This window comes from Musa acuminata, chromosome BXJ2-5 (genome assembly GCF_036884655.1).
Source record: "Musa acuminata AAA Group cultivar baxijiao chromosome BXJ2-5, Cavendish_Baxijiao_AAA, whole genome shotgun sequence".
Classification (NCBI taxonomy): Eukaryota; Viridiplantae; Streptophyta; class Magnoliopsida; order Zingiberales; family Musaceae; genus Musa; species Musa acuminata.
In genome coordinates, this window is record NC_088342.1 from 39786962 (window position 1) to 39814478 (window position 27517).

The window sequence follows — 27517 nt, forward strand, 5'->3', positions numbered from 1 at the left end:
ATATATATATATATATATATATATCCTGAATTATTCAGAATAGATATATAATAAATAGGATTAAAAACTATTCTTTTTTGTACATTAAAAATATTATTCCAGTCAATAATTCTAAATTAATAAATATAATTATTCAAAAATTTCAAAACAAGCAAATAAAATTCTGAATATACGCAATAGTTTATTCCAATAGAAACATAATTAAAAGTAATTCATAATCTATCTTCATGAATTAAATTTGATATAAAATTAATAATTATATATATAAATTCTCATATATTTATAAATACCCAAAAATCACAGAGCTACCAGATTAGGTACTAATCATGCAGATTTAAAATAAAAAAATAACCAGCTTAGATTTAAAATTATTTCTATGAATTAAATCAATTAAACTATATAAAAATTCCTGTAATAAGTAACAATTAATCCAAATTTTTATACATTAAATCTAAATACCATAATAAATAATTCTAAAAATTATAAATCAGATTATGCAGACCTTTGACTGTAAAAACATAAAGTTACATATAATAAAATATAGATAGTTGGATAATCTACCTTTTTTATGATCGTCTCGTATCTTTCCGTTCAAACTAAGGTTTTGTTGAAAGTGTCTTGGCTATATCTTTATATATTTTATATAAGAGAGGCAAAGGAGTCCATATTCAATGCTAACACACGTACATCGTGCAAGATGCATGGGTTTCCATCATCATCATCATGCTCCCATCCGAGCCGTCCCATCCGTTGACTTCCCATAGAATCCGTGTCAACCTCGGCCGCGTTGATATGAATATCGAATTTGAGTAAGATAGTATACGAATAACGGGAAAATTCTGAAGTCAATGTTATATATAAATATTTATATATATAATTCTGAAAAAACACAAAAGCCTCCACTAATAAGCTGGCCACCATGATGCGATCTATACCGTCGGATGCGTTGGCTGTTCTTTAAGATTTGTCAAGTGCATCACCGCCTTCGTCACCGTCGAACGAGTATAAATCGATCGGTCTACAGAAAAGCCAACCTCCAGTTCAAATTGACGCAAGCCGGGAGGGGTTACCGCCTTCATCTTACGATATCCCCGTCTTCCAAGATCCAGATTTCAATTCCCGGATCGAGAAACGCCTGCTCGGTTTCTGTTCGAGATTTCCCCTGAGCTTTTAGTTTCAGCGGTATGCTCGTCTCCTCTCTGTTTCGTCCGTAAATCTCCGAACCGTGCCCCCTCGGATTTTCCACGGATGGATTTGCCTTTTTCTGATCTTTGTTCTTTCTTTGCTGCTCGAGGTTCTTCTCTTCTTCTGGTTTCTGTCTGCGAAGGAGGCCCACTTGTTGATCCTGTGCTGGTTGGAGCGGCATTCATCTCTTAGGGCTTCGAATTTTGAGACGAGTGCTTCTGCTGACGGATGGCGTCGCCATCCCTCTCGATGTAGTGTTGTCTGCAATGAGTGGATTGAATTTGGGAATTGAAATGGTTGCTGAGGACGACGTGCTTGTTATAACCCAAGCAACTCCGTTGGGTAAATTATTATCCTTTTTGGCATTTATAGAATTAAGAGTTTAATTCAAGTATTAGCGACTTGGACAATTCGTTGATACTCTAAAAAGTATATTCTTGATGATAATAGAAAACAGCTAACTGTGTTATATTCATGACCTCTCTGCTTCATGTGATTTGAGGCTTGGACTAGATCTGAACAGTATGACGGAAACGCCATACTCGGAATAAGAGAATAAGCACAAGGATTGATATCCAGTAGATAGTTATCTTTTGAATGGTTTTACAGGAGGAAAGTTGCCTATTGAGTCTTCATCACTGGATATAGTTGTTTCGGTTTGTAAAGAACCAGAGCTTGTTGGGAAGCAATGGATTGAGGAGATTACTAGAGTTCGTAAACCTGGTGGAGTTGTTGTAATGCAGGTTGCTGCTGAGAAGACCGGTAGTGAAGTAAGAAATTCTAGATGCTGGAAACATGAGTGTCTGATTGCTAGAATGCTTATGAGAAGATTTACGTTATTGCCTTGTTGCAGCCAAGCTCCACGGTTGAGGGCAACTTGCTAATGGCAGGATTCTTAGAAGTACAAGCTGTGGAAGCAAAAGCTTTTCTACCAGTTGAACTAGTTGAATTTTTTACTGTAAGTTTGAATTTCCACCTCCTCTTATCTCTTAGAACAGTCATTTATGCATCTCTGGAAAATGATATCCTTTTTGTTATGTGAATTATCGAACAAAACTTATCTACGACATATCAGTATCCCCTAGGGTTGTAGTAACATGTATGGAACTTTCTGGATGTGTATAGTACCAGACTAATAATCTATATTTGATATGTACAACTGTATGTCCATATATGGACTGTGTTTTTTCAATTAATTTATATCTAAATAAAATGACTAGAAGGATACAACCTTAAAGTGGGATTAATATAGTTTCTCAAGTAGCCATTTAAGTTTGGGGTGAAGATTCATTCCAAAAAAGAGGGAAAAAAAATGAAAAATAGACAATACAATTTAAGTGGAACTAAATAGCATTCTTGATTTAGTCTACACTTTCTGCCATATTATAACTTGTCCCAATTTCTTCAAGTTGATAATTTGAAATTCAACAAGGCATTCCTCTCTTGTTTTTGATGGATGCCATATAATATATGTGAAGCCACTATAAAATAGATTACCTTAACATATTTGAAATTGATCAAAATATGGTATTGGGAATTTCAATATAGTTGCAACACGAGTAGATCAATCTTGTTGAGCTTGCATATATTTTCTGGGTTTCAGAAAATATCTAATGGCCTTCAGATTATATTTATGCCGTCTTTGTTGCTGTTAACTTTTGACAATTTGTTACAGATCAAGGCCAAAAAGGCTACTTGGACAATGGGCTTATCATTCCTCGTAAAAACAGGCAACTAAAACAGTTCCAGAGATTCAAATTGATGATGAAACTGATATAATCGACGAAGATACGCTTTTCACCGAGGACGACTTGAAGAAACCACAGTTGCCACAAGGTCGCATATACCTGACAATAATGGCACCGCCTTTTGCTACATAACAGTAGAAAAAGATTGATTATGATTCATCAGTATAATGCAGATGGAGATTGTGAAGTTGGAAAGACGAGAAAAGCCTGCAAGAACTGCACATGTGGTCAGGCTGAGGAAGAAGCTGAAGTGCTGAAACTTGGTCTCACTGCAGAGCAGATAAATAACCCTCAATCAGCATGTGGCAATGTAAGTAACAAAGTTCACATTCTTAAAACACCTTGAATGTGCATAAAAACTCTTCTGGTTTTCGTTTTGATAATTAATCCTTTTTCGCAGTGTGGTCTCGGTGATGCATTCCTCTGTAGCACATGCTTATATAGAGGTCTCCCGCCATTCAAACTCGGCGAAAAGGTAGACACCAAAGTTTTTTGAACTTGTTTAATACCAAATTCTTCCGCCCTCGCCGGAGCACACATTCAGAGATGGTGATATAAATTCCTTTTTTTGCCTTTTCGGTGAACTTCATGCTCATTGTTTACCTTTTTAATTTTCAGGTGTCTCTATCAGCAAACTTCCTTGCTGCTGATATTTAAGTGGCAAGAATTATGGTATATTGTTCGATAGTTTTTGAAGAACTCAAAACAAGTTCTAGGAAAATATGTTGTGACTAGTGGAGAGAGGCATGATGTCTCAATTACACAAACTTCCTAGTTGTTGGTCATACTGTCACCAAGTTGCTTGTTGGTATGAAGACAAGATGTATTGCATTCAAAGAATGTTAGTAGAGTTCAGAAGAAGCTCCTGTGTATTTTAACTACATCTCCAATTGACTGTCTCATTCATTCTCCATGAACAAACTGCATGCACATTGGTGGCCGCACTTGAGCCAGCGCAAGCACAGCTTGAGGAAGACCCCACATCCCATCCCCACATATCAAGCCAGACGCCACTGCCGGACCAGATGCGTTGGCCGCCTCCTGATCGATCTTTGCCCACACATACAGTATCACGCTTCCTACGCACATGTCTACCGCGACGGACGATCCGATGTAGAACGGTATGGCCATTGCCATTGGAATCGGTATAAGCCTTGCCACCTTCTTGGGAGACAAGTCTTTCGCCAGGTTGATGGCGATGGCGAGCGCGAAGAAGGAGTAGCAGAGAGCGAGGCAGTGTTTCGGCAGCGAGGAGAAGCCATCGACTCCTAGTATCGCCATGTTCCGGTACATGAGAGCAAAAGGTGCAGGGTATTGACTGCCAGGGACGCCGATGTCGGTGAAGGCATTGTAGAAGAGCCAGAAGACGCAGGGAGCAATCACGCAGCCCATGGCGATGCCAATGACTTGGCTCACGAATATCGACCTCGGAGAAGACATTGTTAAGTAGCCGGTCCGGAAGTCCTGCATGAGATCCGATGCAGTGCAAACGGTGCACATCACGACGCCGCAGGACGCGAGGCCTGCGAGCACACCGCTATGAGAGGCGCCTGCCCAAGCTCCGAAAATGAAGATGGCGAGCTTCCCATAGGTGGAGGCCATGTTCCAGTCTGTAAGGCCGCAACCGTAGGCATTGCAGAAGGCCAAGACAGGGGCGACCACGTAGGCCACCAAGATGTAGTACCACTTGAGAGGGGGGAAGACGTGGGGAAGCGTGACAATGGAGAGCACGGCCAGGGCGACGTAGCCCCCATACGCAATCCACCCAGGGATTTCTTCCTTGAGGAAGACCTCAGCTCGCCTTTGGTCGTCGGGTGAAACGGGAGGGCTCTCTGCAGGGCGGTCGTCGTCGTCGACGATGGGAAGCACGCTCTCGGGGCTCCTCCACACGGCGGCAAAGAAGGAGGATGTCGTTCGACGCAGGACCTTGAGCAAGTTGTAGAGGCCATCTCCAAGGATCATGGCGACGGCTATGAAGACCTGCAGGAAGAGGAGAGGGTAGAAGAGGGACGATGACATCCAATCGACACCCCAAAGCATTCCTTCTCTTACCTTGTAACCTTGCAAGCTCTGAAGGCTGGTTGAAGGGATATCTGCAGGATACCAGTCTCCTCTTTGATTGCTTACGAGAGGCCACATGATTCCCCATGAAAGAATGGCTCCCAGGAGAAACGATGCATTCACGATGTGTGGGCAAATCATTCCAACTCCCACATACGTAGCAGAAAAGTCGAAGAAGAACCTGAGAGAACAAAACAGTCATGCATGTTTCTCGAAAGCTACGTCCAATCACCTCAAAACACTCCAAGAATGTTGTGCATGTTACGTGTTCTCATAAGCTTTGAGACCGAACGTAGGGAAAGCTTTGAACCCGCAAGCATCACCAGCCGTGTAAAACCACTGGAAGAAACCCCAGAGGAAGCTGCAGATGAGGGACTTGCCCAGTGTCCATACTTGTTTCCTGAAAGGCATTAAAGGCTCAGTGGAGATGCAGAAGAGAGTTGTCTGATTAGGTGTTGAGATCTTTACTTGGCCTGCTTTTCACCCTGAGGAGTATGGAAGCCATTGATAAGGTATGCAGCTGCAGTGCCACTTGGATAGATCAGCTTGTAGTCGATGATCATTATCTACAACCAAGCATTCAAACTTGAAGAACTTGTAGAGAATTTAGAGTTTATTTTTTATAGATGCTGACTCACCTTTCTGAGGGGAACAAGAGAGAACAGTCCAAGAAAACCAATGATGAACATATACCCTATCATCCATCCTAAGCTTGGGTCCTTTATGTTATCCGAATCATTTGCTTCTGCTGCTTGGCTGGCGATCTTTGAACTCATTCCAAAAAGGTAGTTTCCAAAGCCACCTGCTCACAAGAAGTATGTGGTCTTATCATGGACTGTAGGTCAAACCCATCCACCCGTAGATTGTCAACTGTGGTAGCCAAGCAAGAACATAATCTGCTTCATGCAAGAGAAATCCCATGCAAAGAAACACAATCCTTTAATCCTACAAGGAGAAAACAAAAGATAGTCCTTTTGCTGCAATTCCAGATGGATATGAAGAACTTATGATTGGACTATATTAGCAGCTCAAAACATGATCTTATATATGCTCTTGGTAGTGTATATGAATCAAGTAAACAAAAACAAATGCCCAGAGTTAATCAAGTATTTATAGGACAATGAATTCAAATATCAAAAGATTTATAGGCAAAGAAAAAAAAATAAAAAAAAATTAGGATTGAGTTTTTTTTGTAAATACGCTATATGCTTTAAGATTTTGATTGGAGAGGATGTGCTCCTATTATTTCTCTTCAACAAAGTTTAGAAATATCAAGAGAATTTTATTTCCTTCTTCCATATCATAAGTATATAAAAATTAAGGTTAACTCAAGGAAGAGTCTTATTCCTTGTTGCTTATACACAAATAACAAATGTTTTGGTTTTTTTTTCCTTAATATATATCAAAATTATTGTCTTCTTTCCTCGTAATAAATAATAATAATAAATAAATTTTCATATTCAACTTAGTTTATTAACCTCGCAAATTCCTTTAGGTAGAAGAAGGCGACCTCAAAAAGTGATGCAATCCAAGACGTCAACCCCACGCAATAAAACAAACACCAATAATATCTTCTCCAAACAGCATCTCTTGCTCAAAGAACGAAAGAAAATGGAGAATCCGGCGAGCTCACCGCTGAAGACGAGGCCGTAGGCGGCGATGACGCAGGTCTGGATGACGGCGTTCTCCTGGCGGGTGAAGGGGGTGCGGAGGAGGCCAACGTGCTCCAGCGCCTTGGTCCAGAGCTTGACCAGGAAGAAGCCGAGGAGGCCGGCGGCGGCGTTGAGGGAAGGGATGATGCCGGTGGTCAGGTTCAGCTTCATCACGATCACGCTGAACATCACCGATAGCGCGAAGCTCACCACCATCGCCCGCACCGTCAGCTGTTCCCGCCATGGCGGCGGCGGCTGCTGCCCCTCCTCCTTCTCCATCGTCAGCTCCTCCCTCCGCCGGTACCCCTCTGGAGAGGAAGGAGAAGAGTCTTGTTTTGTGTTTTGTGGAGGCACGTGAGACCCATTTATAGATTGAACGGGGAAACCCAAGCGAAGAATCAAAGCTAGTTTAATGGCAACAACTCCATGGACTTGGACTTGGGAGGGCTGGCAGTAACAAAGGCCACAGAAGTCAGCAGGATTAGTCGAAGTTTTTGCCAGCTCGGAGTCACTACCTCGGCCGAGCCACCAACCAGGAATCTGCGCCTGTTCTGGGTCGACATCGGGTCTGCTGACGTCAGGAAGGCAGCGGCAGTGTACATCAGAAAGGTGTCGGGTGCTCGGATTGTTCTTGGGGATCGGCTTAATGTTATCTGGAGAAGGATTAGCCATATCAATTCTATTACTCAAAAGGGGGAAAAATTTTCCTCTTCTAGAGTAGGAGACATGAATGCATAGAATTAATTTAACTTGTTTGTGATCTGGTTTGAATCTTAGTTAATTTCGTTCATTTTTTGGGTGTTGAGATGAAGAGAATATGAAAGGGACAGTATCTAAATATTTTGAAGAAGTCAAAAATGGAGGCCGGAAATCACCTAAAATTGATTTCATAGTCTTTCTGATTGATAGTTATGGTAAGTCCTTTACGACTTTAATATATATACATCATTAATCTGAAATACTTAAGAGCATAAATTAATGATAGTGGACTCATTTAACTCTATATAGAATCATACATTATTGTACTTTTGATGTGCAATTTTCACACGAAACAACATGAATTGAAAGCGATATATGATGACATCCAAAGTCTGGCAACCAAATGTGATAATGTTATATATTAATTAACTTGGACATTAAGGAGTCATCAGTCATGGATCAGAAGCTACAGTTCACACTAGAAAGTGGAAAGCAAGGTGGTTGGAAGTAATATTAAATCATGCGAGTCTCATGTTTTGTTTTTTTTGGATAACATATCTCTAAGAAATATACGAGTCTTACAACTGCTGATCTTTGCAACAGAGATCCCATTGAAATTGAAGGCTGAGATGCCTGAAATGATCAAGCTCATGACGAAGACAAAAGAAATGAGAGTGAAGAAGACAAATCGGAGCTCTGATTTCAGAGTGCTTAGACATCACTTGCTCTGAAGAAACTAAGATAAGATCATCATGTTGGCAACTGAGAATTCTAAAATCCATCCGAATGATCTGAACTCACCTGGGGGATCTGAACACGATGAAGAACTCAAATGTAGTATTTGATGTGCACTTGCATAACACTACAGCTTGGAGAGTTTTGGTCTCAGAGAAAAACCAAGAGGTAGACAAGGAGCAAGTCAACCATTTTGTTTGATTAACGACCCTAATTTAGTCAAAGCCATAAATCAAGTTTGCTGGTTTGACCCATTTACCCAGCACAAAATTTCTAAAGGGTTGACTTGACCGAAACAGATATAGTTGGAAGAGAAGGGTGACTGTGGTGTTGCAATCTATCAGTATCAGTACATGCATGTCCTCCATCCTTTTCTGATATTTTCTTTGAATAGTTCCTCTTTTGGGGGTAAAATCCTCCAGTTTTTTTTGTTCTAATAAAAGGTTAGATTAGGTCTTATGGCTGAGTCCACACTCATCGTTACTTTTTCTCAGTATACTTCAAAAGTCTCAGGTGCTGAATTCTCCGGTGAGGAAGAGCTCCATTGTCCCGACGCATATAAATATAACATCCCAATATAATTCACCGCAAGCAATGACAATCACGAGTTCAACTTTGAAAAGGATGTCAAATGAGTGGCAACTTCCATTTGTCAAACTCTCTAAGCAGCAAAGAAGCAGCAATTGTATCTCTCTCTCTCTCTCTCTCTCTCTATCATTCAGTTTAGAGATATGAAATAAATGAGGACTAATTACATATTATACCATATACTTGGATCCTATTAATATCGTGATTCATATACTTAAAAAAAATTATATTGAGATTCAATAATTCTGAAGGTAAAATAAATAATCGAATTTATCCTAACGTTATCAACTACATTGGAAAAAAAAATATAACACGTTACACAACGTGTTGAATCATTACAAAAATGGACAAAAAATTAATTTAATATATTTTTTTAATGATAAATTATTTTTTAGCGATAAATTTTATTATGATCCAACACGTACTTTTATGTGTTATATTTTTCATCAATAAAATTAACGACGTTAGCATAAATAAAATTATTTATTTTATTTTTAAAATTATAAAAATTTTAATATAAATTTTTTAAGTATAAAAATCATGATATTAATAGGATCATGATGACATGGGTGCAGAAAGCCAAACTCTCCAACTTGTAGTCATCTTTCTCTCAGATCCAGGAGAGGTCAGACAAACGTGATAAATGAAGGTCACTTATGGTTTAATCAGAAGGACCCACTGTTAAAGATGATGTTGATACGGAAGTTGCAGAAAGCCAGATCTCTCTCTCTTTGTCTCTCTCTCTCTCTTTTATTCAGCTTAGAGAGGTCAGACAAACATGATGTCTGAAGGTCGCTGTTGGATTAATAATAATGACAACTGTCAAAGATGATGACAAGGAAGCTGCAGAAAGCCATCCATAGCAGCAAGAATGTGACCCAGCAACCATTTAACACTGCATTCTTTCATCAAGCAGAAATTGCTTATTATGCAAATAAGCAAAGTGTCTGAGAAGACTTTATTGGAGGTGGTGGATTTGGTGTATTCTTTAGTCAACGATCTATTGTTGCGGGGAACTGAAACTTATCAGTTTGTTTTCAGACAAGGACAAGCGGAGATGAGAAAGGGGAAGAAGAGATGATACAAGTCAAGATAGAGTACATGCCCATGACAAGACCTTGGAAGTAGTAGACGCGGTAGTACAGCTGGGAATTGAATTGTTCTTGCATGAAACATCATGTTGAGACGGACTGCTGCATCCTGGAAGCTGAGATTCTTGTGCTGGTTGGTGCAGTCAAGATGGACCTCGCCATTCACAGCAATGTGTCTTGTGTTTCAACCCATTCGATGATAACTTTGTTTGATCTCGCATTTACATCATGCACTTTAGTATATTAATACTCTATCGGTTAGGGCTCAGATCATATATTATATCAATATTTTAGGTTTCTATATATATAGAGTATCAAAAAATATTTAAAAAAAAGGAAAAAAAAAAAAAAGAAACCGACTGAGCTTATATCATCCTGTACCAAAATATATCATCCTATAATGTTCGATTCACTTGATTCGTATATCGACAACCTTTCAAGCTCGATAAATAGTATCTGTATCCAATTATATCGATGATATACAAAATCTTTGATGAGAGTGAATATATTATTACTAGGGTTAAAATAGTTTTGAACAGATTCACCTTAGCTAACCAAATTAATGTAATCGATCTAACGAAGATATATGACACTATAGTTTAATCCGAACTCACCGATCAAAACCGGAAGGATCCTAATGATTTGATCACCTAATGTGATTCGATGAACAGTCCTTTAGAAAATACCAAAAGAATTAAAATTAGAGTAAAACATGAAGTAATTTAGAGTAAATAAGTAGAAAATACCGAAAGAATTAAAATTTCAGAGTAGGTAATTAGACAAATAAAATATGAAGTACTTTAGAACAGCTTTCTCTTCTCTCTTCTATTTTAGTTATTCCAAAGATATTGTATCTCATAATAAATAAGTGGAAATTTTCACAAATGAGGTATCCTATAACATCTAAGTCATTAATAAATTAATATCAGAGTAAAAAATAAGTAGATAATACCTGAATAATTAAAATTTTAAAGTAGATAGATCATTAGATAAATATTTAGCAAAGAATACTTAAAGAATAAAAAAATCAAAATAGATAGTTAGATAAATACAAATTGAGTCGAGAAAACCTAAACAATTAAAATTTTAAAGTAGATAATTAGATAAATAAAAAGTAAATATAGAATACGTAAAGAATTATTTTACAAGAATTAAATATAGAAATAAAAAAAATTAATTTTCAAAGCAAATATTATATACATAAAAATAATTTGGGAATACCTAAACAGTTAAAATTTCAAAATAGGTAGTTAGAGATAAAAATTAAGTAGAGAATGCCTAAAGAACTAAAATTTCAAAATAGATAGTTAAAGAATCAAAATATCTAAAGAATCAAAATTTCAAAGTAATAGGCTGATAAATAAAAATTGAATGGATAATACCAAAAGAATCAAAATTTCAGAGATGGTTAGATAAATCAAAGTTAAGTAGAGAGTAACTAGAGAAATTAAATTTTAATGTAGGTAGTTAGATAAATAAAAATGAGGTAATTGAGAATAGCAGATAGTTGGGGATAAAAAAATAAACTAAGTAGAGAATGCCTAAAGAATTAAAATTTCAAAATTGATAATTAGATAAATAATAATTAAGTAGAAAATACCTAAAGAATCAAAATTTCAAAGTAGATAGTTGGATAAATAAAAATTGAATAGAGAATACAGACAGAATCAGAATTTCAAAGTAGATAGATAAATAAAAATTTAGCAGACCAAACCTAAAGAATTAAGTTTTCAGAGTACATGATTAGATAAGTAAAAATTTTGTTAAAGAATGCCTAGTGAATTAATTTTCAACCTAGATAGATACATAAAAGTTAAGTAGTGAATACTCAAATATTTCAAGGTAGATAGTTACATAAATATAGAATAAATAAAAAAGTTTAATTTTCAAAGTAAAGTTTATATACATAAAAATATGTTGGGAATACCTAAACAGTTAAAATTTCAAAGTAGGTATTTAGAGAAAAAAATTAAGTAGAGAATGCCTAAAGAATTAAAATTTCAAAGTAGATAGTTAAATAAATATAAATTATGTAGAAATACCTAAAGAATCAAAATTTCAAATTAGTAGTCAGATAAATAAAAAATGAACAGATAATACCGAAAGAATCAAAATATCAAAGTATATGGTTAGATAAATCAAAATTAAGTAGAGAGTTGGTTAGATAAATCAAAATTAAGTAGAGAGTAACTAGAGAAATTAAATTTTAATGTAGATAGTTAGATAAATGAAAATGAGGTAATTGAGAATAGTAGATAGTTACGGATTAAAAAAACCAAGTAGAGAATGCCTAAAGAAATAAAATTTCAAAATAGATAGTTGGATAAATAAAAATTGAATAGTGAATACAGACAGAATCAGAATTTCAAAGTAGATAGATAAATAAAAATTTAGCAGGCCAAACCTAAAGAATTAAGTTTTCAGAGTAGATAATTATATAAATAAAAATGTTAATAAATAATGCCTAATGAGTTAATTTTCAACCTAGATAGATACATAAAAGTTAAGTAGTGAATACCCAAAGATTTTAATTTTCAAGGTAGATAGTTACATAAATAAAAATTAAGTAGAGAACTCCTAAAGAATTAGGTTTTCAAGATAGATAGTTAGAGATAAAAATTAAGTGACTTCCTAAAGAATTAAAATTTCAAATTAGATGATTATATTAACATAAATTAAGTATAGAATACCTGAAGAACCAAAATTTTAAAGTAGATGCTTAGATAAATAAAAATTGAATAGAGAACCTAAAGAATCAAAAACTCAAAGTATATAGTTAGATAAATAAAAATTGAGTAGAGAAAACCTAAAGAATTAAAATTGAGTAGTAGATTGTTAGATAAATAAAAATTAAGTACAGTAAACCTAAATAATTAAGTTTTCAAAGGATATAGTTAGAGAAAAGAAAATAAAGTATGTCACATCCTAGATTTATTAAAAATAAACCATCACTTCGAAATCCATAATTTACTGAATATCTTTTCTTTATTTTAATATTTTTGCCTTTATAATATTAAATATTTTTAATTAAAAAGTCATCTTCTTGGTAGGGTTATAAGTAGTAAAAACTCTTTTCCATCTAAGCCTTAGATTTATTACAAATCAATAGATTACTCTAAAAATAAATATAAAATAAAGGTATATTAGCGATCATACATATTAGTAGAAACCTTAAAAAATCATAAAAATCATATTAAATACTCATGAAACATATTCAAATATTAATAATCTAATATAAAATGATAACATATCAATTTATTATAAAACTCATATATCAAATAAATAATAATACTTCTTATGCTATAAACAAAATCATACATTAGTCAAATGTATCATATCTCAATTATAAACACAATAGTCATAACAAAGACATACATCAAATATTTGATAGTGCACTCTTACAATAGGAGGAAGGAACATACTCTATGGGATGAGTTTTTTATTTTCTCAATAGCAAATAAAGATAACTAATATCGTACTATTTATAATAGATGAAGTAATGTTTGTCACTCACTCAAGTAGGGATACACTCTTCCCAATAATAAATATGATAAAATATTAAGAGAGAACATATTTGTTATATGACTTGCTAAACCATATCATTAGTGGCTTTGATGTATTTGTAGCTTTTATCACAAGGTATAGTTCCAACATAGATTACTCAACAAAACTATATATACTATACGGTAATAATCATGCTAATATTATCAATTTAAACTAAAAAAAATAGAGAACCACTAATTATTTTCAAATCATAACTTCAAGTAAAGTTTTTTAAGTCCATTAAATCATAAAGACATGAGGTATCAATCTCTCCGGAATCCTCAATCAATATGAACTCTAATTAAAATAGTCAAATTGACTTATACTAAACTTAATTCAACCAAGAACTAATTGAACCAATATCTAATTCTTATTAAACTAGTTTGGAATCACTCTAGATTGGTCTACTTTAAATTTAATTAGATTAAATAGGCTTGAACTAATTAAATCGATCTAAAATCACTCTAAACTAGCTTGAATCAATCAACTGCACAAGTTTAAATTCAAACCAATAAAGAGAGAGAAAATTAAGCTAAGCAATATAATACTAGTCTAACTTGATTGGCCCACCTAAGTCGTTGACTGATTATGTATGTTACACATGTGTTTTCTAAGTAGTAGATTGGGCTAAGATTCAGAGGGTTGGGTAGAGTAGCGATATAGGTTAAGTTGTGCTTGACTCATGAGCTATGTTATGTCTTTCTCACGAGCTTGGTCAAGTCCGACTATTGAGCTAGATCGTATTTAGCTCATAGGTTGGATTGTGTTTGGCCTCGTTGGCTAAATCAAGCCTAGTTATATGAGTTGAGTCATGACCACATGAGCTAGGTCGTATCTTGTCATATGAGCTAGGTTGATATGGTCTAGTAAATCAACTTGACTTAGGTCAAACTCAAGTTTAACCCTTCATATGAAATTAGATTTATCCTTTTAGAAGTACTTTAAAAATATTTACAGAATAACAATTAAACTTAAATGAATTATTAGAACCATAATTTTATTAAAATTTTTAGAAATATAATATTAATTCATTAAATAGACTTTTAAATAATTAAATTTAAAATCTATTTTTCAATGAATTAATAATCCAATAAATTCATCATCCTAAATTTAAAATTAATCAAATAGTAGAAATTCATAAATTCCTTGAAATAAGGATATGCTTAATTAAATGAATTGGGATTTAAGCTTAAAGTAACATTATGACTCATGTGTCATAAAATTCTAATATTAAAGATTTCAAAGCATAAATCAAAACTTTGAATGAAAAGATAAAAGATGCAATCTCTCTTTGGACCCACTTCTTAGTAGGATGCTCTCTTCAATCCTCCTACTATTAATCTCGATGAGGAGAAAAAGAAAGCTCCCTTTATTAAAAAAAAAAAAAAGAGCCCACCCCAAAGAGAATAATTTATTTTTATTTTTAATTTTTTTTTTATTTTCACACATAAAAATAAAACTTGAAATAATTACTTCCTAAAAGTCATATCACTCATTAGGAAGTAAATCAATTAATTATTTTAGATTATTTATTTATTTAATTGATTGATTAAACTCTTAATGTGTTCACACTATTAAGAAAATTAATTTTAATTATTTTCTTAATTATATTACATAAATATAAAAATTAATGTCAAATAATGTAATGCATTAATTAAGGTAATTTGATTTATGGTAATGGAACAAAATCACTAGTCAGTACAAAGTAGAGATACCTGAACTAAATTTCTACAGTAGATAATATGAAAAATAAAAATTACATAGTGTGGATTCTAATTGTTTGAGCTAGAGGCAAATTGGAATCCAACCAAGGTCCTTCCTAAGTTTGGTCCAAGTCACTATCAGGTAGGGAACTAAATATATAAAACTAAGTCAGGAGTGCTCCAAACAAATGTCACTCTCACGACCAAGTTAGTTTTAAGTTTGGACTGTTTGGACTACTCAAACTAATCAGATAACTTTAATGAAAAAAATTTCAATGTCTCTAGAATGGACTTGGGGGTCCCTTTTATAGATGGCTTTGAGGACCATAACTCTAAGGATCTTCAATAGTTGTGAGGGTGAATGCACATTGTATTCAGGCCGAATCGAGATAGTGATATCATGTGTATCAAATTCAAGGCATCCTTTAATTGGTTTGATCTAGGTTGGAGACACATGGCATCGGCCAAGTGAATTCCATGTGGTATCAACCACATGGGTTGAATGTGGCATCAACCAGAGGGTCGACATGTCAGGCGATCGACATGATAGCCATGTGATGTTAGTATGTTGCTTGGATTAGCTACAACCTGTTGTCTGTGTGTGATTGATGTGGGCTCGGGAAATCGACATGTTAGCAATGTGAAGCCACATAGTAATAAAGTATCGATCATGTCATTTGCTATCTATCACTAGGCATCTCGCTTCTTGGCTCATTTGAGTGCAATGTCTTTGAGCCGAGAAGCGAATCCAATCAACACTGTTATTGGCCTAAGGTGTTGCCGATGTGCACATTTGGCCTTTTGGTCATATATTATTGATATCACCTTGGCCTTGTTGTGTATCATTGATATGTGTGTTTGGCCTTTTATCTACATGTCATCAATATACATGTTTAGTGTTTCGACTACACATTATTGATATGCACAATCAGCCTTTCGACTATGTATTATTATTATGCATTATTGATAACAAAATTTGACACTTTAGTTATGCATTATTGATATGTAAATTCAACCTTTTGGTTGCATATCGCGATATGCACATTCGACCTTTCAACTATGCATCATCAATATACACATTTAGCCTTTCAATTGTGCATTGTCATTATGAACATTTGGCCTTTCATTTGTCTATCATTGATATGCATATTTGACCTTTTGGCTATGTATTATCATTATGAAAACTTGCCTCTTCAACTGTGTCATTGATATGTGCATTCGATCATTTGACCTTTCGGTTATGCATTATCAATGTGCACATTTGGCCTTTCAACTATGCATCATTGATATGCACATTCGACATTTTAGCCTATAATCGTTTTTGTATGTGTGCACCATTTTCACCTATTCTCAATGTGTGTCACTTTAGTTGTCCATCAAATCTTATGAGATTTGATCCCCAATATCTCCACAATGATGGCTTGGCATGGTGTCGATGCAATGAATTCCTTTGTATCTACATGAAGATTTTCTAAATCTTGAGGGATTTAGATGATCATTATAATTGCACCGTTTCATTCTCAAGCAATGGCTATGCAGCCGCATAGCCTATCAACCAAACCATCTAATGGTGAGGCGGTTAGTGCAAGGGTCATTCATACCTTATAAATAGCTATTCTTTCCCTCATGGCTCCTCTTATGCTTTTAAAGTTGCTCGAAGCATTCGAACTTTTAGAGCATTTAAATCTTTAGATTTACCAATCCTTTCAACCAAGCATTCGAACTGGTTCTTCTTCGACTACAAGGGACTCTAGTGGGTTTCTGATTTTGTCTACTCCATCAGTGTCACTAGAAGAAACTTTCTGCTCCTGTGAAGGGGCTAAAGAGGATGTGACGATGGAGGTTGCCCCATCGGGTTTGAGTCTCTTGCATAGTGGGATCTTGTAGTCTGAGCCAAAATCTTTCAACTTTAGCTCTTAGATCATCTCCATCGACTTGGAACATATCAATGAGGTATTCAATATTTTAGAAGTATTTGAGTTGATCGCTCCTCAACCAAGTGATTAATTATGTGCCACATTCGGCTCCTTGGAGGTAGAACTTAGATTCCCCCCTCTGTCCCTTTTTTGTTGAGGTTCTGAGGTTTCTCCCCACACTCATGCTTTAATATAAGTTCTAGGGATTTGTCTTTCTCTTTTTTGTTTATTTTATTTGTAAAGTCACAAGGGGTCCTTCTAGCAAAGGATGGAAGAAATTTTTTTTTTTCTTCGTGGAACGGGTGGCTGATCAACCTGACCTAGTTTACTCAGAAGTTTTAGAGTACCGCTTGAGGCTGAGCAATAAGAATGAGAGCAACAACATCAATTGACTATCACTTAATCTAAATCCATTACCATCTTACAAATAAGTGAGAGGTGTTTGGTGGAAGTTAGGCTTGACTCTACATCTGGTCACTACACAAAAGTGATAATTTGATACCCTTCTTGTCATTTTTCTTTATTATTCTTATTCTAATCTACTCATATTTGTAGACATGGTTCTTGGCCAAACGTTTTCCAAGCTATCGATACGGTGGAAGGCACCACACTCATGTGGAGGCCATAAACAGAATATGCATTGCCTAACATCAACATGCCCAATCGACATAACCATTCATGAGCAATGAAGGGAGCAACCACCATCGAAGGTGCATAAGCCAACCCATACACCACTGAGTTATTAGGAAACCTAGGGCGGCATCACATGTGCAACGGAAGAACAAAAAATAAAAATATCAGATTTTTCACATAAAATAGTTTCTCATCATCATGCGAAGATTAGTGCATAAAATCCCGCAAAATAAAAAAACTGCACATATGTGAAAGATATGTTATCTAGGGAGATCGTATATCCTCGAAAATCTACAGATTTATAAGAGAAAATGAAGAAGGTTAATTATCTTCCTCTCTAGTGGTGATCTATATGGCAGATACAATGAAGACGCTCCTCAAATCATTGCACAATCCTCCTCTCCATGCGCACCATGTGATCAAGAAGAGGCAGGCCCTTCTTGCTATCTACATGTCTCAAACTAAGGCTGTTAGCTAAGGAAGAGAGGCTTATTAGATATCTAATAAGATAGGGGCATCAATGAATATCTCATATCTAAATCTCTACTCACCGTAACACCTACCATATGTGTGTCACTCTCTAGGCCCAATATCGGGCTAGCTATGAGTGATATATGTCAAAACTCATTTTGACCCAGTAAATTATTATCTCCATAATAATTCACTCGACTCATCAACTACGGACGTATTAGGTCATTACGTCGTATTCCCTAAATGATATAAGAGAATTCAATCCATTGGACTTGTCTATCCTTAGTTACTATGTATCTATAGTCTTTCATCCATCTAATATCCCAGAGATTGTATATCGGACATGGTGCTATCAAGCCCACACAGTTCCTACTCGAGTCTTACCTTAATCAGATTCTCTTAGAGAACTCTTTCTCTCTCAATACGAATGACCCTAGATAGGGATTTGCCTGAGCAAAAATATATATGATATTCTTCTCATGACACCGAGTGGATGATCCTCTATTGATACTCAATTGCCCTTATAAGGTTGGCTACTACTCCTGATGATCGATTGTGCTAGATCTGAAATCTCTAGGTCTATAAGTCTGGTATCAAAGAGCGGAGTACTCATACTGAATAACCTTGGTATCTCAAGTCTAAGGACCAAACACATAACTGAGACCACAAAATCATTATTTAACAATGAGATATCATTAACCATCCAACATTCCATGAGTGGATTAATTAGTGAACTCACTCTCCAATTACCACATGCTCTGTATCCCTAATGTCATCACATAAACAGCTATGAGACCAGCCACTTTCATCATATGGATGGGTATATAGTACACTAATCTATCCAGTTATCTTGATGTCCTTCTCGATTAACCTTCAATCGAAATTATTTAGGATTTTTCTTTAAAGGTGAATTGGTCTCATTATCGTGAACTTATCATGATCTAATTCTCATTACACAGATCCATAGATATTATAATATATACAACAGGCAACATAAAGTGAAAAAAATACCAATAAACAAAAAGAGTGCATATCGTGTTACATGTGTCATCACTCACGTGATTGACTTGTAAGGCACCTATAATTAGCAATCTCCCACTTAATCTAAAGTCAATCACCTGCTTCTGATCCTCATTAGACCCTTGTGATACTCAAAGATAATATGAGATAATGGCTTCATCAATGGACCTGCGATGTTATCTTCGGATAAAACTATTTCCACTATTACATCTCCACAGGTCACGATCTCTCTAATTAGGTGGAACCTCCTTATAACATGCTTAGACTTCTGATAAGACCTTGGTTCCTTTGCTTGAGTAATCACTCCATTATTATTGTAATATATGGAAATTGGTTCCTCATTGCTTGGCACAACTCCTAAATCTATAATAAACTTCTTTATTCAAACTCTCTCTTGCTTCTATCACAGCAATATACTTTGCCTTTATAGTTAAGTCAGCAATAGTATCTTGTTTTAAACTCTTTAAGTATACTATTCCTCTATTCAAGGTAAACGCATACCCTGAGTTAGACTTACTATAATCGACATTGGACTGAAAACTCAAGTTTGTATAGCCCTCAACCTTGAGGCTACTTTATCCATATACCAATAAAAAATCCTTACTCCTTCTCAAGTACTTAAGGATACACTTTACTACCTTCTAGTAATTCAAACCTGGATTCGCCTAAATCCTTCCTCGGGCATAAGCATCACTATGTCAAGGATATATACGATTTTCTCTACTGTGAGAATGATTCTCAAGTTGTAAAGTCAATCAGTGTAGTTTATACTAGTAAGGTAATTCACATTAAGTATGTCATGTAAGAGATTTAAAAATAAAGATATAATAGAATAAATAATATATATTTTTGCATAAAGTAAACAATAAAGATACAAACTTCTATCTTAATTTACTCCTGGTATTTTATCATGAAACACACAACACCCTTCAATATGTGAATTGGAGACCCTCGACAAATCTCTAGTAGGGATCGAGATCTAATCGACATCTCAATGTAACCTCGAAGGACTCGACCAATCATACTAAGCCAAAAAAGATGAGTAACTCTTGTCGATCACAACTTCTTATGATTTCCATCCTGTTTGGCTCCGAACCATCATGGCATTAAGGGACTCTACTAACCATGATATTCGATTAAGTTATCACCATCAATACAAGATGAGTCTGATTCGATGATATACCCTCGAGGGACTTAACCAAGCATACCATGTCCTTAGGTCATCGATGACATCTATATGTCGTAGGTAAGATCTCGAATTACAATATAGGTGAGCCTCTAGGGACTTAATTAACTCAACCTATATTGGGAATCGATTACTTCCTATAACGATTGAAGGGCATGTGGGTCAATCTAATTGTCTCACGCTTATCGACTTAATATTATTGTGAGAGGGGTTTTGATTTCATCTCCTAATATGACGTGTCACACATATATATATTTAATATATATTTACATACATATATATATATATATATATGTATATATATATATGTATATATATATACATATATATATATATGTATATATATATATGTATATGTATATGTATATATATACATATACATATATATATATATACATATATATATATGTATATATATATATATGTATATATATATGTATATATATATATATATATGTATATATATATATATATGTATATATATATATATATGTATATATATATATATATGTATATATATATATGTATATATATATATATATATATGTATATATATATATATATATATGTATATATATATATATATGTATATATATATATATATGTATATATATATATATATATGTATATATATATATATATGTATATATATATATATATATGTATATATATATATATGTATATATATATATACATATATATATATATACATATGTATATATATATATACATATATATATATATACATGTATATATATATATACATATATATATATACATATATATATATATATACATATATATATATATATATACATATATATACATATGTATATATATATATATACATATGTATATATATATATATACATATATATATATATACATATATATATATATACATATATATATATACATATATATATATATACATATATATATATATATACATATATATATATATATATATATACATATATATATATATTAGATGTATAATCAATTACACATCACATGAGCAATCACACTAGATGATTATGGACCACAGCCTAATATGATCTAGCTCGAGCTAGTAAGCCCAATCACTCACATTACAATCTATGTGTGCATCGGCATATCTCCATGCCCTATAATCATCTATCTCATTTTCATTGATTCTGTTGGTATGTCATTGTATCTCCATATATCGTGATCGTCCATCTCGACCTCGTGGGTACCGTTGTCACCTTTATACTCTCGTTGTACTTCCTTATACGAGTACAATATAATCATAAGTATGCAGGCCTAATAATAAATGAGAAAAATAGAGGCTTGCAAATCCCAATAATAATAATAATAATAATCATATCACTTATACGCATCACGTAGTCAATGATCATCTTCCACATCATACATCACATGTATACATCATCATGTAAGACTACTAAATGATAATAATTAATTAAATTATTTAATTAATTATACATAGTAATTTTGAAAACCCTACCATTGGGTGCCCCCACATGGCAGAAAGTCGCCTAAGCAGCTAGGAAACCCTAGCCGCTAGGGACTCCCTTGTGGTAATGAATCCTTAGCCATAGGGATGCCTTATGTGGCTAGGAAACCCTAGTCACTAAGGGCCCCTTTACAACTAGGAATCCCTAACTATAGGGCAACCATGGGTGGCTAAAAAACCTTGGCCGCCAGCTTGCCCCATGTGGCTAGGAATCTCTGATTATAGGGTCTCATTGGTGGCTAGGAAACCCTAGCCGCTAGGGGTTCCCATTGTAGCTAAGAATCCCTGGCTGTAGGCGTTTTGCCCTACTAGGCTAAGAGTGACATGACTACTTTTGGTGTACTGCAAGTGGCCAAGCTGAGAGCATCTTCTAGAGCTCTCAACTGCTACAAGCAACTTTTGGCCAACTTATAGGGCAATAACAATTGCTGCCCTTTCTCCCTCTTTTGCGTCAATAATTTTGACATCGAAAGGCCTCTCTAAAAGAAAATATGTGCAATCCAGATTTAAAAACTATGACATAAAATCACAACAATCGTAAAAAAATAATTCTAAGCAATTCAACAATACATGTAATTTTAAAACTAATTATCGCATGAATCAACATAGCTCTGATACCACTGTTGGGAAACTTAAGGTAGCATCACCTGCGCAATAAAAGAATAGAAAATAAAAATCTTAGATTTCTTATAGAAAATAGTTTTTTATCATCGTGCGAAGATTAGTGTACAAAAACTCATTAAATCAAAAACTGCATGTATGTGAAAAATGTGTTATCTAGAGAGATCGTATATCCCTGAAAACCTACAGATCTACTAGAGAGGATGAAAGGGGTCAACTATCCTCTTTCTTAGCAGTGATCCACATGGTAGATGCAGTGAATATGCTCCTAAAATTGTTGCATAATCCTCTTCTCCATGTGCACCACGTGATTAAGAAGGGGCTGACTCTTCTTGCTGCCCACACGCCTTAAACTGGGATTGTTAGCTAAGAAGGAGAGAGAGAGTGAGAGGAGTATAGGAGGTAGCATTGAAAAAGGGTCTAGCTTATGTCCAATTTGGTTCTCACCTATTTATTGAGATCCCTATTAACTTAACCATAATGGATCCTACTCTATTGGGTATTAGATCTCCATCCAACTACCCAAACATCTTGGATTAGTGGATTTCTATCTAATAATCTCTTATTGGCTCTTATTGGATTTTATCCAGATGATCTAATAATTCAGGTACTTATTGAATATCCAATAAGATAAAAGCTTCAACGGATATTTCATATCCAATCCTCTACTTGTTGTAACATCTACCATATGTATATAATCTTCTAGGCCTAATATCGAGCTAGTCATAAGTCATACCTATTAGAACTCTTTTTGGCTCATTAAATTATTATCTCCATAATAATTCACTCGACTCATCGACTACGGACGTACTAGGCCACTACACCGTAGTCCCTAGACGATACAAGAGAATCCAATCTATTGGACATATTTATTTTCAATTACCATGTATCTATAGTTCCTCATCTATCTAAAATCCTAAAGACCATATACTGGGCATGGTCTTCCGGAGAATCCGATTAGAGCGAGACTCGAGGAGAAACCGTATAAATCTAACAACACCATATCCGCTATACAGTCTTTGAGATATTATATAGATGAGGGACTATAGGTACATAATAATTGAGGACAAATAGGTCCAAAGGATTAGATTTTCCTGTATCATCTGGGGACTACGACGTAGTGGCCTAGTACATCCGTAGTCGATGAGTCGAGTGAATTATTATTAAGATAATAATTCACTGAGCTAGAAGGAGTTTCAATATGTATGACTCACGACTAGCTTGATATTGGGCCTAGAGGGTCTCATACATATGCTAGGTATTGCAATAAGTAAAGGTTCAGATATGAGATATTCGCTAGAGCCCCTATCTTATTGGATATCTAATATGCCCTTAAATTATTGGATCCTATATATGAGATCTAATAAGAACCAATGAGAGATTATTAGATAAAGATCCACTAATCTAAAAGGCTTGGGTAGTTGGATAGAGATCCAGTATTCAATAGAGCAAGATCCTTAAGTTGACAAGGGCCCTCTATAAGTAGGAGAGAACTAAAGGGCCATAGGCTAGGCTTCTTGGTTGCTGCCTCATATTCTTCTCTCCCCTTCTCCTCCTTAGCCAACTGCTGTGGAGATTTAGCAATAATTTGAAGAGTATCTTCGTAGATTATACCGTGTGGATCACTATTAGAGAGGAGGATGCTTGACCTCATTCATCCTCTCCTACAGATCTGTAGGAATTCAGGGATACACGATCTCTCTAGATAACACAACTATCTCCTATGTAGTTTTCAGTTTCGCATTTACTTGCATACAAATCTTTGCATGACGACAAACACCTTTTAGGAAATTTAGGATTTTTATTTTATGTACTTTCGTTATATATGTGATATCGCCTCTAGATTTCTCTATGCAAGTACAATTCTTCCACTAGGCTAGGACTCAAAAGTTGTGATAGTGTCATAAGTACTTCATGAGTTGCTCAAATATTGCTTGATATTGTTCGATCTACTAAAAGTCTGTTGATTGTTTAAAGATCTTGAAAAATGGAGCACACCATTCCCCTACTCTCACAAGGAATGACTTAATGCAGCAATTCATCTCATCAACTATTGTACCTCTTTTATAGAGGTTGGTGGCTTCGTATTGAGGATAGCTTACACCTTCTTTAGGTTGACATCCATCCTATTCCGATAGACCATAAATCCAAGGAACTTGCTTGAGCCATTGCTAAAGGCACATTTTTAGGGATTTAACTACGTTTGGAATTTTTTTAGAGCGGTAAAGGGCTCTCCCAAGTCAGCTAAGTGGGTATATTTGATTTTTGATTAGCATATCATTGAAACTTGAATATTTTATTAACTATTATTTGATATGTCACCCTAGCATTCTTAAGTTTGAAGGGCATAATTTATAGCAGTACATGATCCATATAGGGTTCGGGTTCGATGATCCGTCAATTTGAAATCATATTTTAGATGAAAGTTTTCATGAAGAAAAGAACTATTATAAATTTATACTATTTGTAACATCAAAGTACTTAACTACAAGACTTAAAATAATATAATAAGATCATGATAGAAAACTTATAGATATACAAGAACGTAGGTTATCTTTGGATAGCATTTAGGTGCTCTTGGTAGTTTGCATACAACTGTTAATTTCAATCTCCTCCTCTCTCACTACTAGAACTTTCTCCTGAGTTTTGGATAGTAGGTAGCAGGCTTTAGGGAGTTCTCATGGTAGTTGGATAAAGCTTTGATGTAAAGTTTTGGTTATTGGAACTTGAGAAAGAATATTACAGTGGGAAGGATGGGCTACACCATGCAGAATTCTTCCCTTCTCTCTTCTCTCTCTATTCTAAGGTTATAATAGCTAAGGCCAATTGGGCTCTTGCTTAGGACTTCTTCGGTTCTCTTTAGATAGGGGCACACCCTTTGTTTTATAGGGAGAGAGGGGTCCTAATTCCTTAGGACTTTAGGACTTTTTTTATAGGGCTTATGCAACTAATACTTTCCTTGTAGAGTTGCTGCACCACCCTTGTTTTATAGTTGCCCCTATTTGCATGAGGGTTGCCTTAATATGAGTCATACTAAGATTTGGATTGAAGCAAGTGAGATATTGGAATTGTAGGGAATTCTGGGGTAACATTACATACAACAGAATAACAAAAAATAAAATTATCAAAATTTCCAAAAATGTATTCGTCATCATGTGAAGACTGGTACACGAAATTCGTAAAATTGAAAACTGTATATTAGAAAGATAGTTGTATTTTACTTAGGGAGATCATATATCCTTGAATTCCTGCAGATCTGTAGGAGTGGATGAAGGAGGTCAAGCGCCCTCCTCTCTAGTGGTGACACGGTAGGGTTGCGACGATGCTCCTCAAATCATTGCCCAAATATTCATACTTACTATCTGAGGAGGAGAAGGGGAGAGGAAAATAGAAGGTGGTAACCAAAAAAACTTTAGCCTATGGGTTTTAAGTTCCCTCTTATTTATATAGACCCCTTATCAATTTAACCATAATGTATCACTCCCTATTGAGTATTAGATCTCCATCTAACTATCCAAACCTCTTAGATTAGTGGATCTCTATCTAATAATCTCTCATTGGCTCTTATTAGATCTCATCCATATGATCCAATAATTTAAGGGCTTATTGGATATCCAATAAGATATGGGCTATAGCGGATATCTCATATCTAAACCTCTACTCGTCGCAACGCCTACCATATGTGTGTAACCCTCTAGGCCCAATATCGAGCTGGTCATAAGTCATACTCGGTAGAACTTCTTCTAGCTTAGTAAATTATTATCTTCATAATAATTCACTCGACTCATCAACTGCGAACGTACTAGGCCACTATATTAAAGCCCCCAAATGATACAAGGGAATCTAATCCTTTGGATATCCAGTAAGCCCTTGGATTTAGGCCTAGAAGGTCACATATATATGATAGGTATTGCGACGAATAGAGGTTCAAATATGAGATATTCGTTGGAAACCATATCCTATTGGATATCCAATAAGCGCTTGAATTATTAGATCTTGTGAATAAGATCCAATAAGATACAATGAGAGAAAAATAGGTCGGGATCCACTAATCCAAGAGGCTTGGGTAGTTAGATGGAGATCCAAACCCAATAAAGTAAGATTCATTATGGTTAAGTTGATAAGGACCTCAATAAATAGGAGGGAACTGAAGAAGCATAGGCTAGACCCTTTTTAGTTGTCACCTCCTATTCTCCTCCCTCCCTCTTCTCTTCGGTCGATAACCCCCGTTTGGGGCATATAGATAGCAAGAAGGGCTAGTTTTTTTTTTATCACGTGGTGCACGTGGAGAGGAATATCGTGTAGTGATTTGAGGAGCATCTTCGCTATATCTATCGAGTGGATCACCACTAGAGAGGAGGACAGTTGACCTCTTTCATCAACTCCTACAGATCTAAGATTTTACAAGAATATATGATCTCCCTAGATAACAAATCTATCTTGATATGAACGGTTTTCGGTGTTGCATTTTGTTTTGCACATCAATCTTCGCACGACAACGAGAACATTTTTCTTTAGGAAATCTAAAATTTTATTTTTCTATTCTTCCACTATACATATGATGCTCTGTCTAAGTTTCTCAATAATAAATACCCACTTAAGCTTGGTTAATGGATCATTCATTCATGAGGTTTCAAAGTGTTGTAAGCTCTCATTTTGAATATAGCTTGAGCCTCTTGCTCATTTTGAGTTTGATTGTAATACTAAGATGTAAGAGGTGAGAAATCTTTTATAAGAAAAAGTAAGTGTTAAGGTTCTCTCTCATGTCTTGAAAAGAAGAAGGTTATAAGGGGTCATTGATATTTACCCATTGGAATTAAGATTATTAGTGAAAGTCAATGCTCATGAAGAAAGAGGAATCAGAAGTGGATATAGTTAAGGAAGATTGAACTACTTTAAAATTAGTTTACCTCTCTTTACTCATCTTTTACTTATACTTAACATTATTCTTTTTACTCATAACTTTTACTCATATTGAATACGTGATAAATCGAGTCTCTAAAACATATTAATTTTTTATTAATTTTTAAAATAATTAAATTATTATAGTATTAATTCATTCCCCCTCTTAGTGCCATTAGAAACCTAATCGTGAAAACTAGATATGACCTGCATATGCATAGACAAGCAAAGATTCACAATTAGGAATCATGATAACATATTATCAAGC

General features: G+C 34.9%; 1 protein-coding gene and 1 pseudogene across 2 annotated transcripts; one reads left to right on the forward strand and one right to left on the reverse strand.

Annotated features, from left to right (window-relative positions):
- The first annotated feature begins 1248 nt into the window (after positions 1 to 1248).
- Positions 1249 to 3590, forward strand: LOC135611573 (anamorsin homolog; annotated as a pseudogene).
- A 226-nt stretch (positions 3591 to 3816) lies between these two features.
- On the reverse strand, positions 3817 to 6989 carry LOC135612766 (probable metal-nicotianamine transporter YSL12). 2 transcript variants are annotated; one of them, XM_065109414.1, is made up of 6 exons: positions 6628 to 6989; positions 5633 to 5796; positions 5463 to 5560; positions 5260 to 5394; positions 4986 to 5175; positions 3817 to 4913 (listed from the first exon to the last, which is right to left on the reverse strand). In XM_065109414.1, exons 1-6 carry the CDS (start codon positions 6923 to 6925, stop codon positions 3837 to 3839), a joined length of 1962 nt encoding a protein of 653 aa, XP_064965486.1. In that variant the 5' UTR covers positions 6926 to 6989; the 3' UTR covers positions 3817 to 3836. The 2 variants fall into 2 exon arrangements, with proteins under 2 accessions (XP_064965486.1, XP_064965487.1); XM_065109415.1 differs by having other exon boundaries at positions 5463 to 5514; positions 6628 to 6764.
- Positions 6990 to 27517: the final 20528 nt, after the last annotated feature.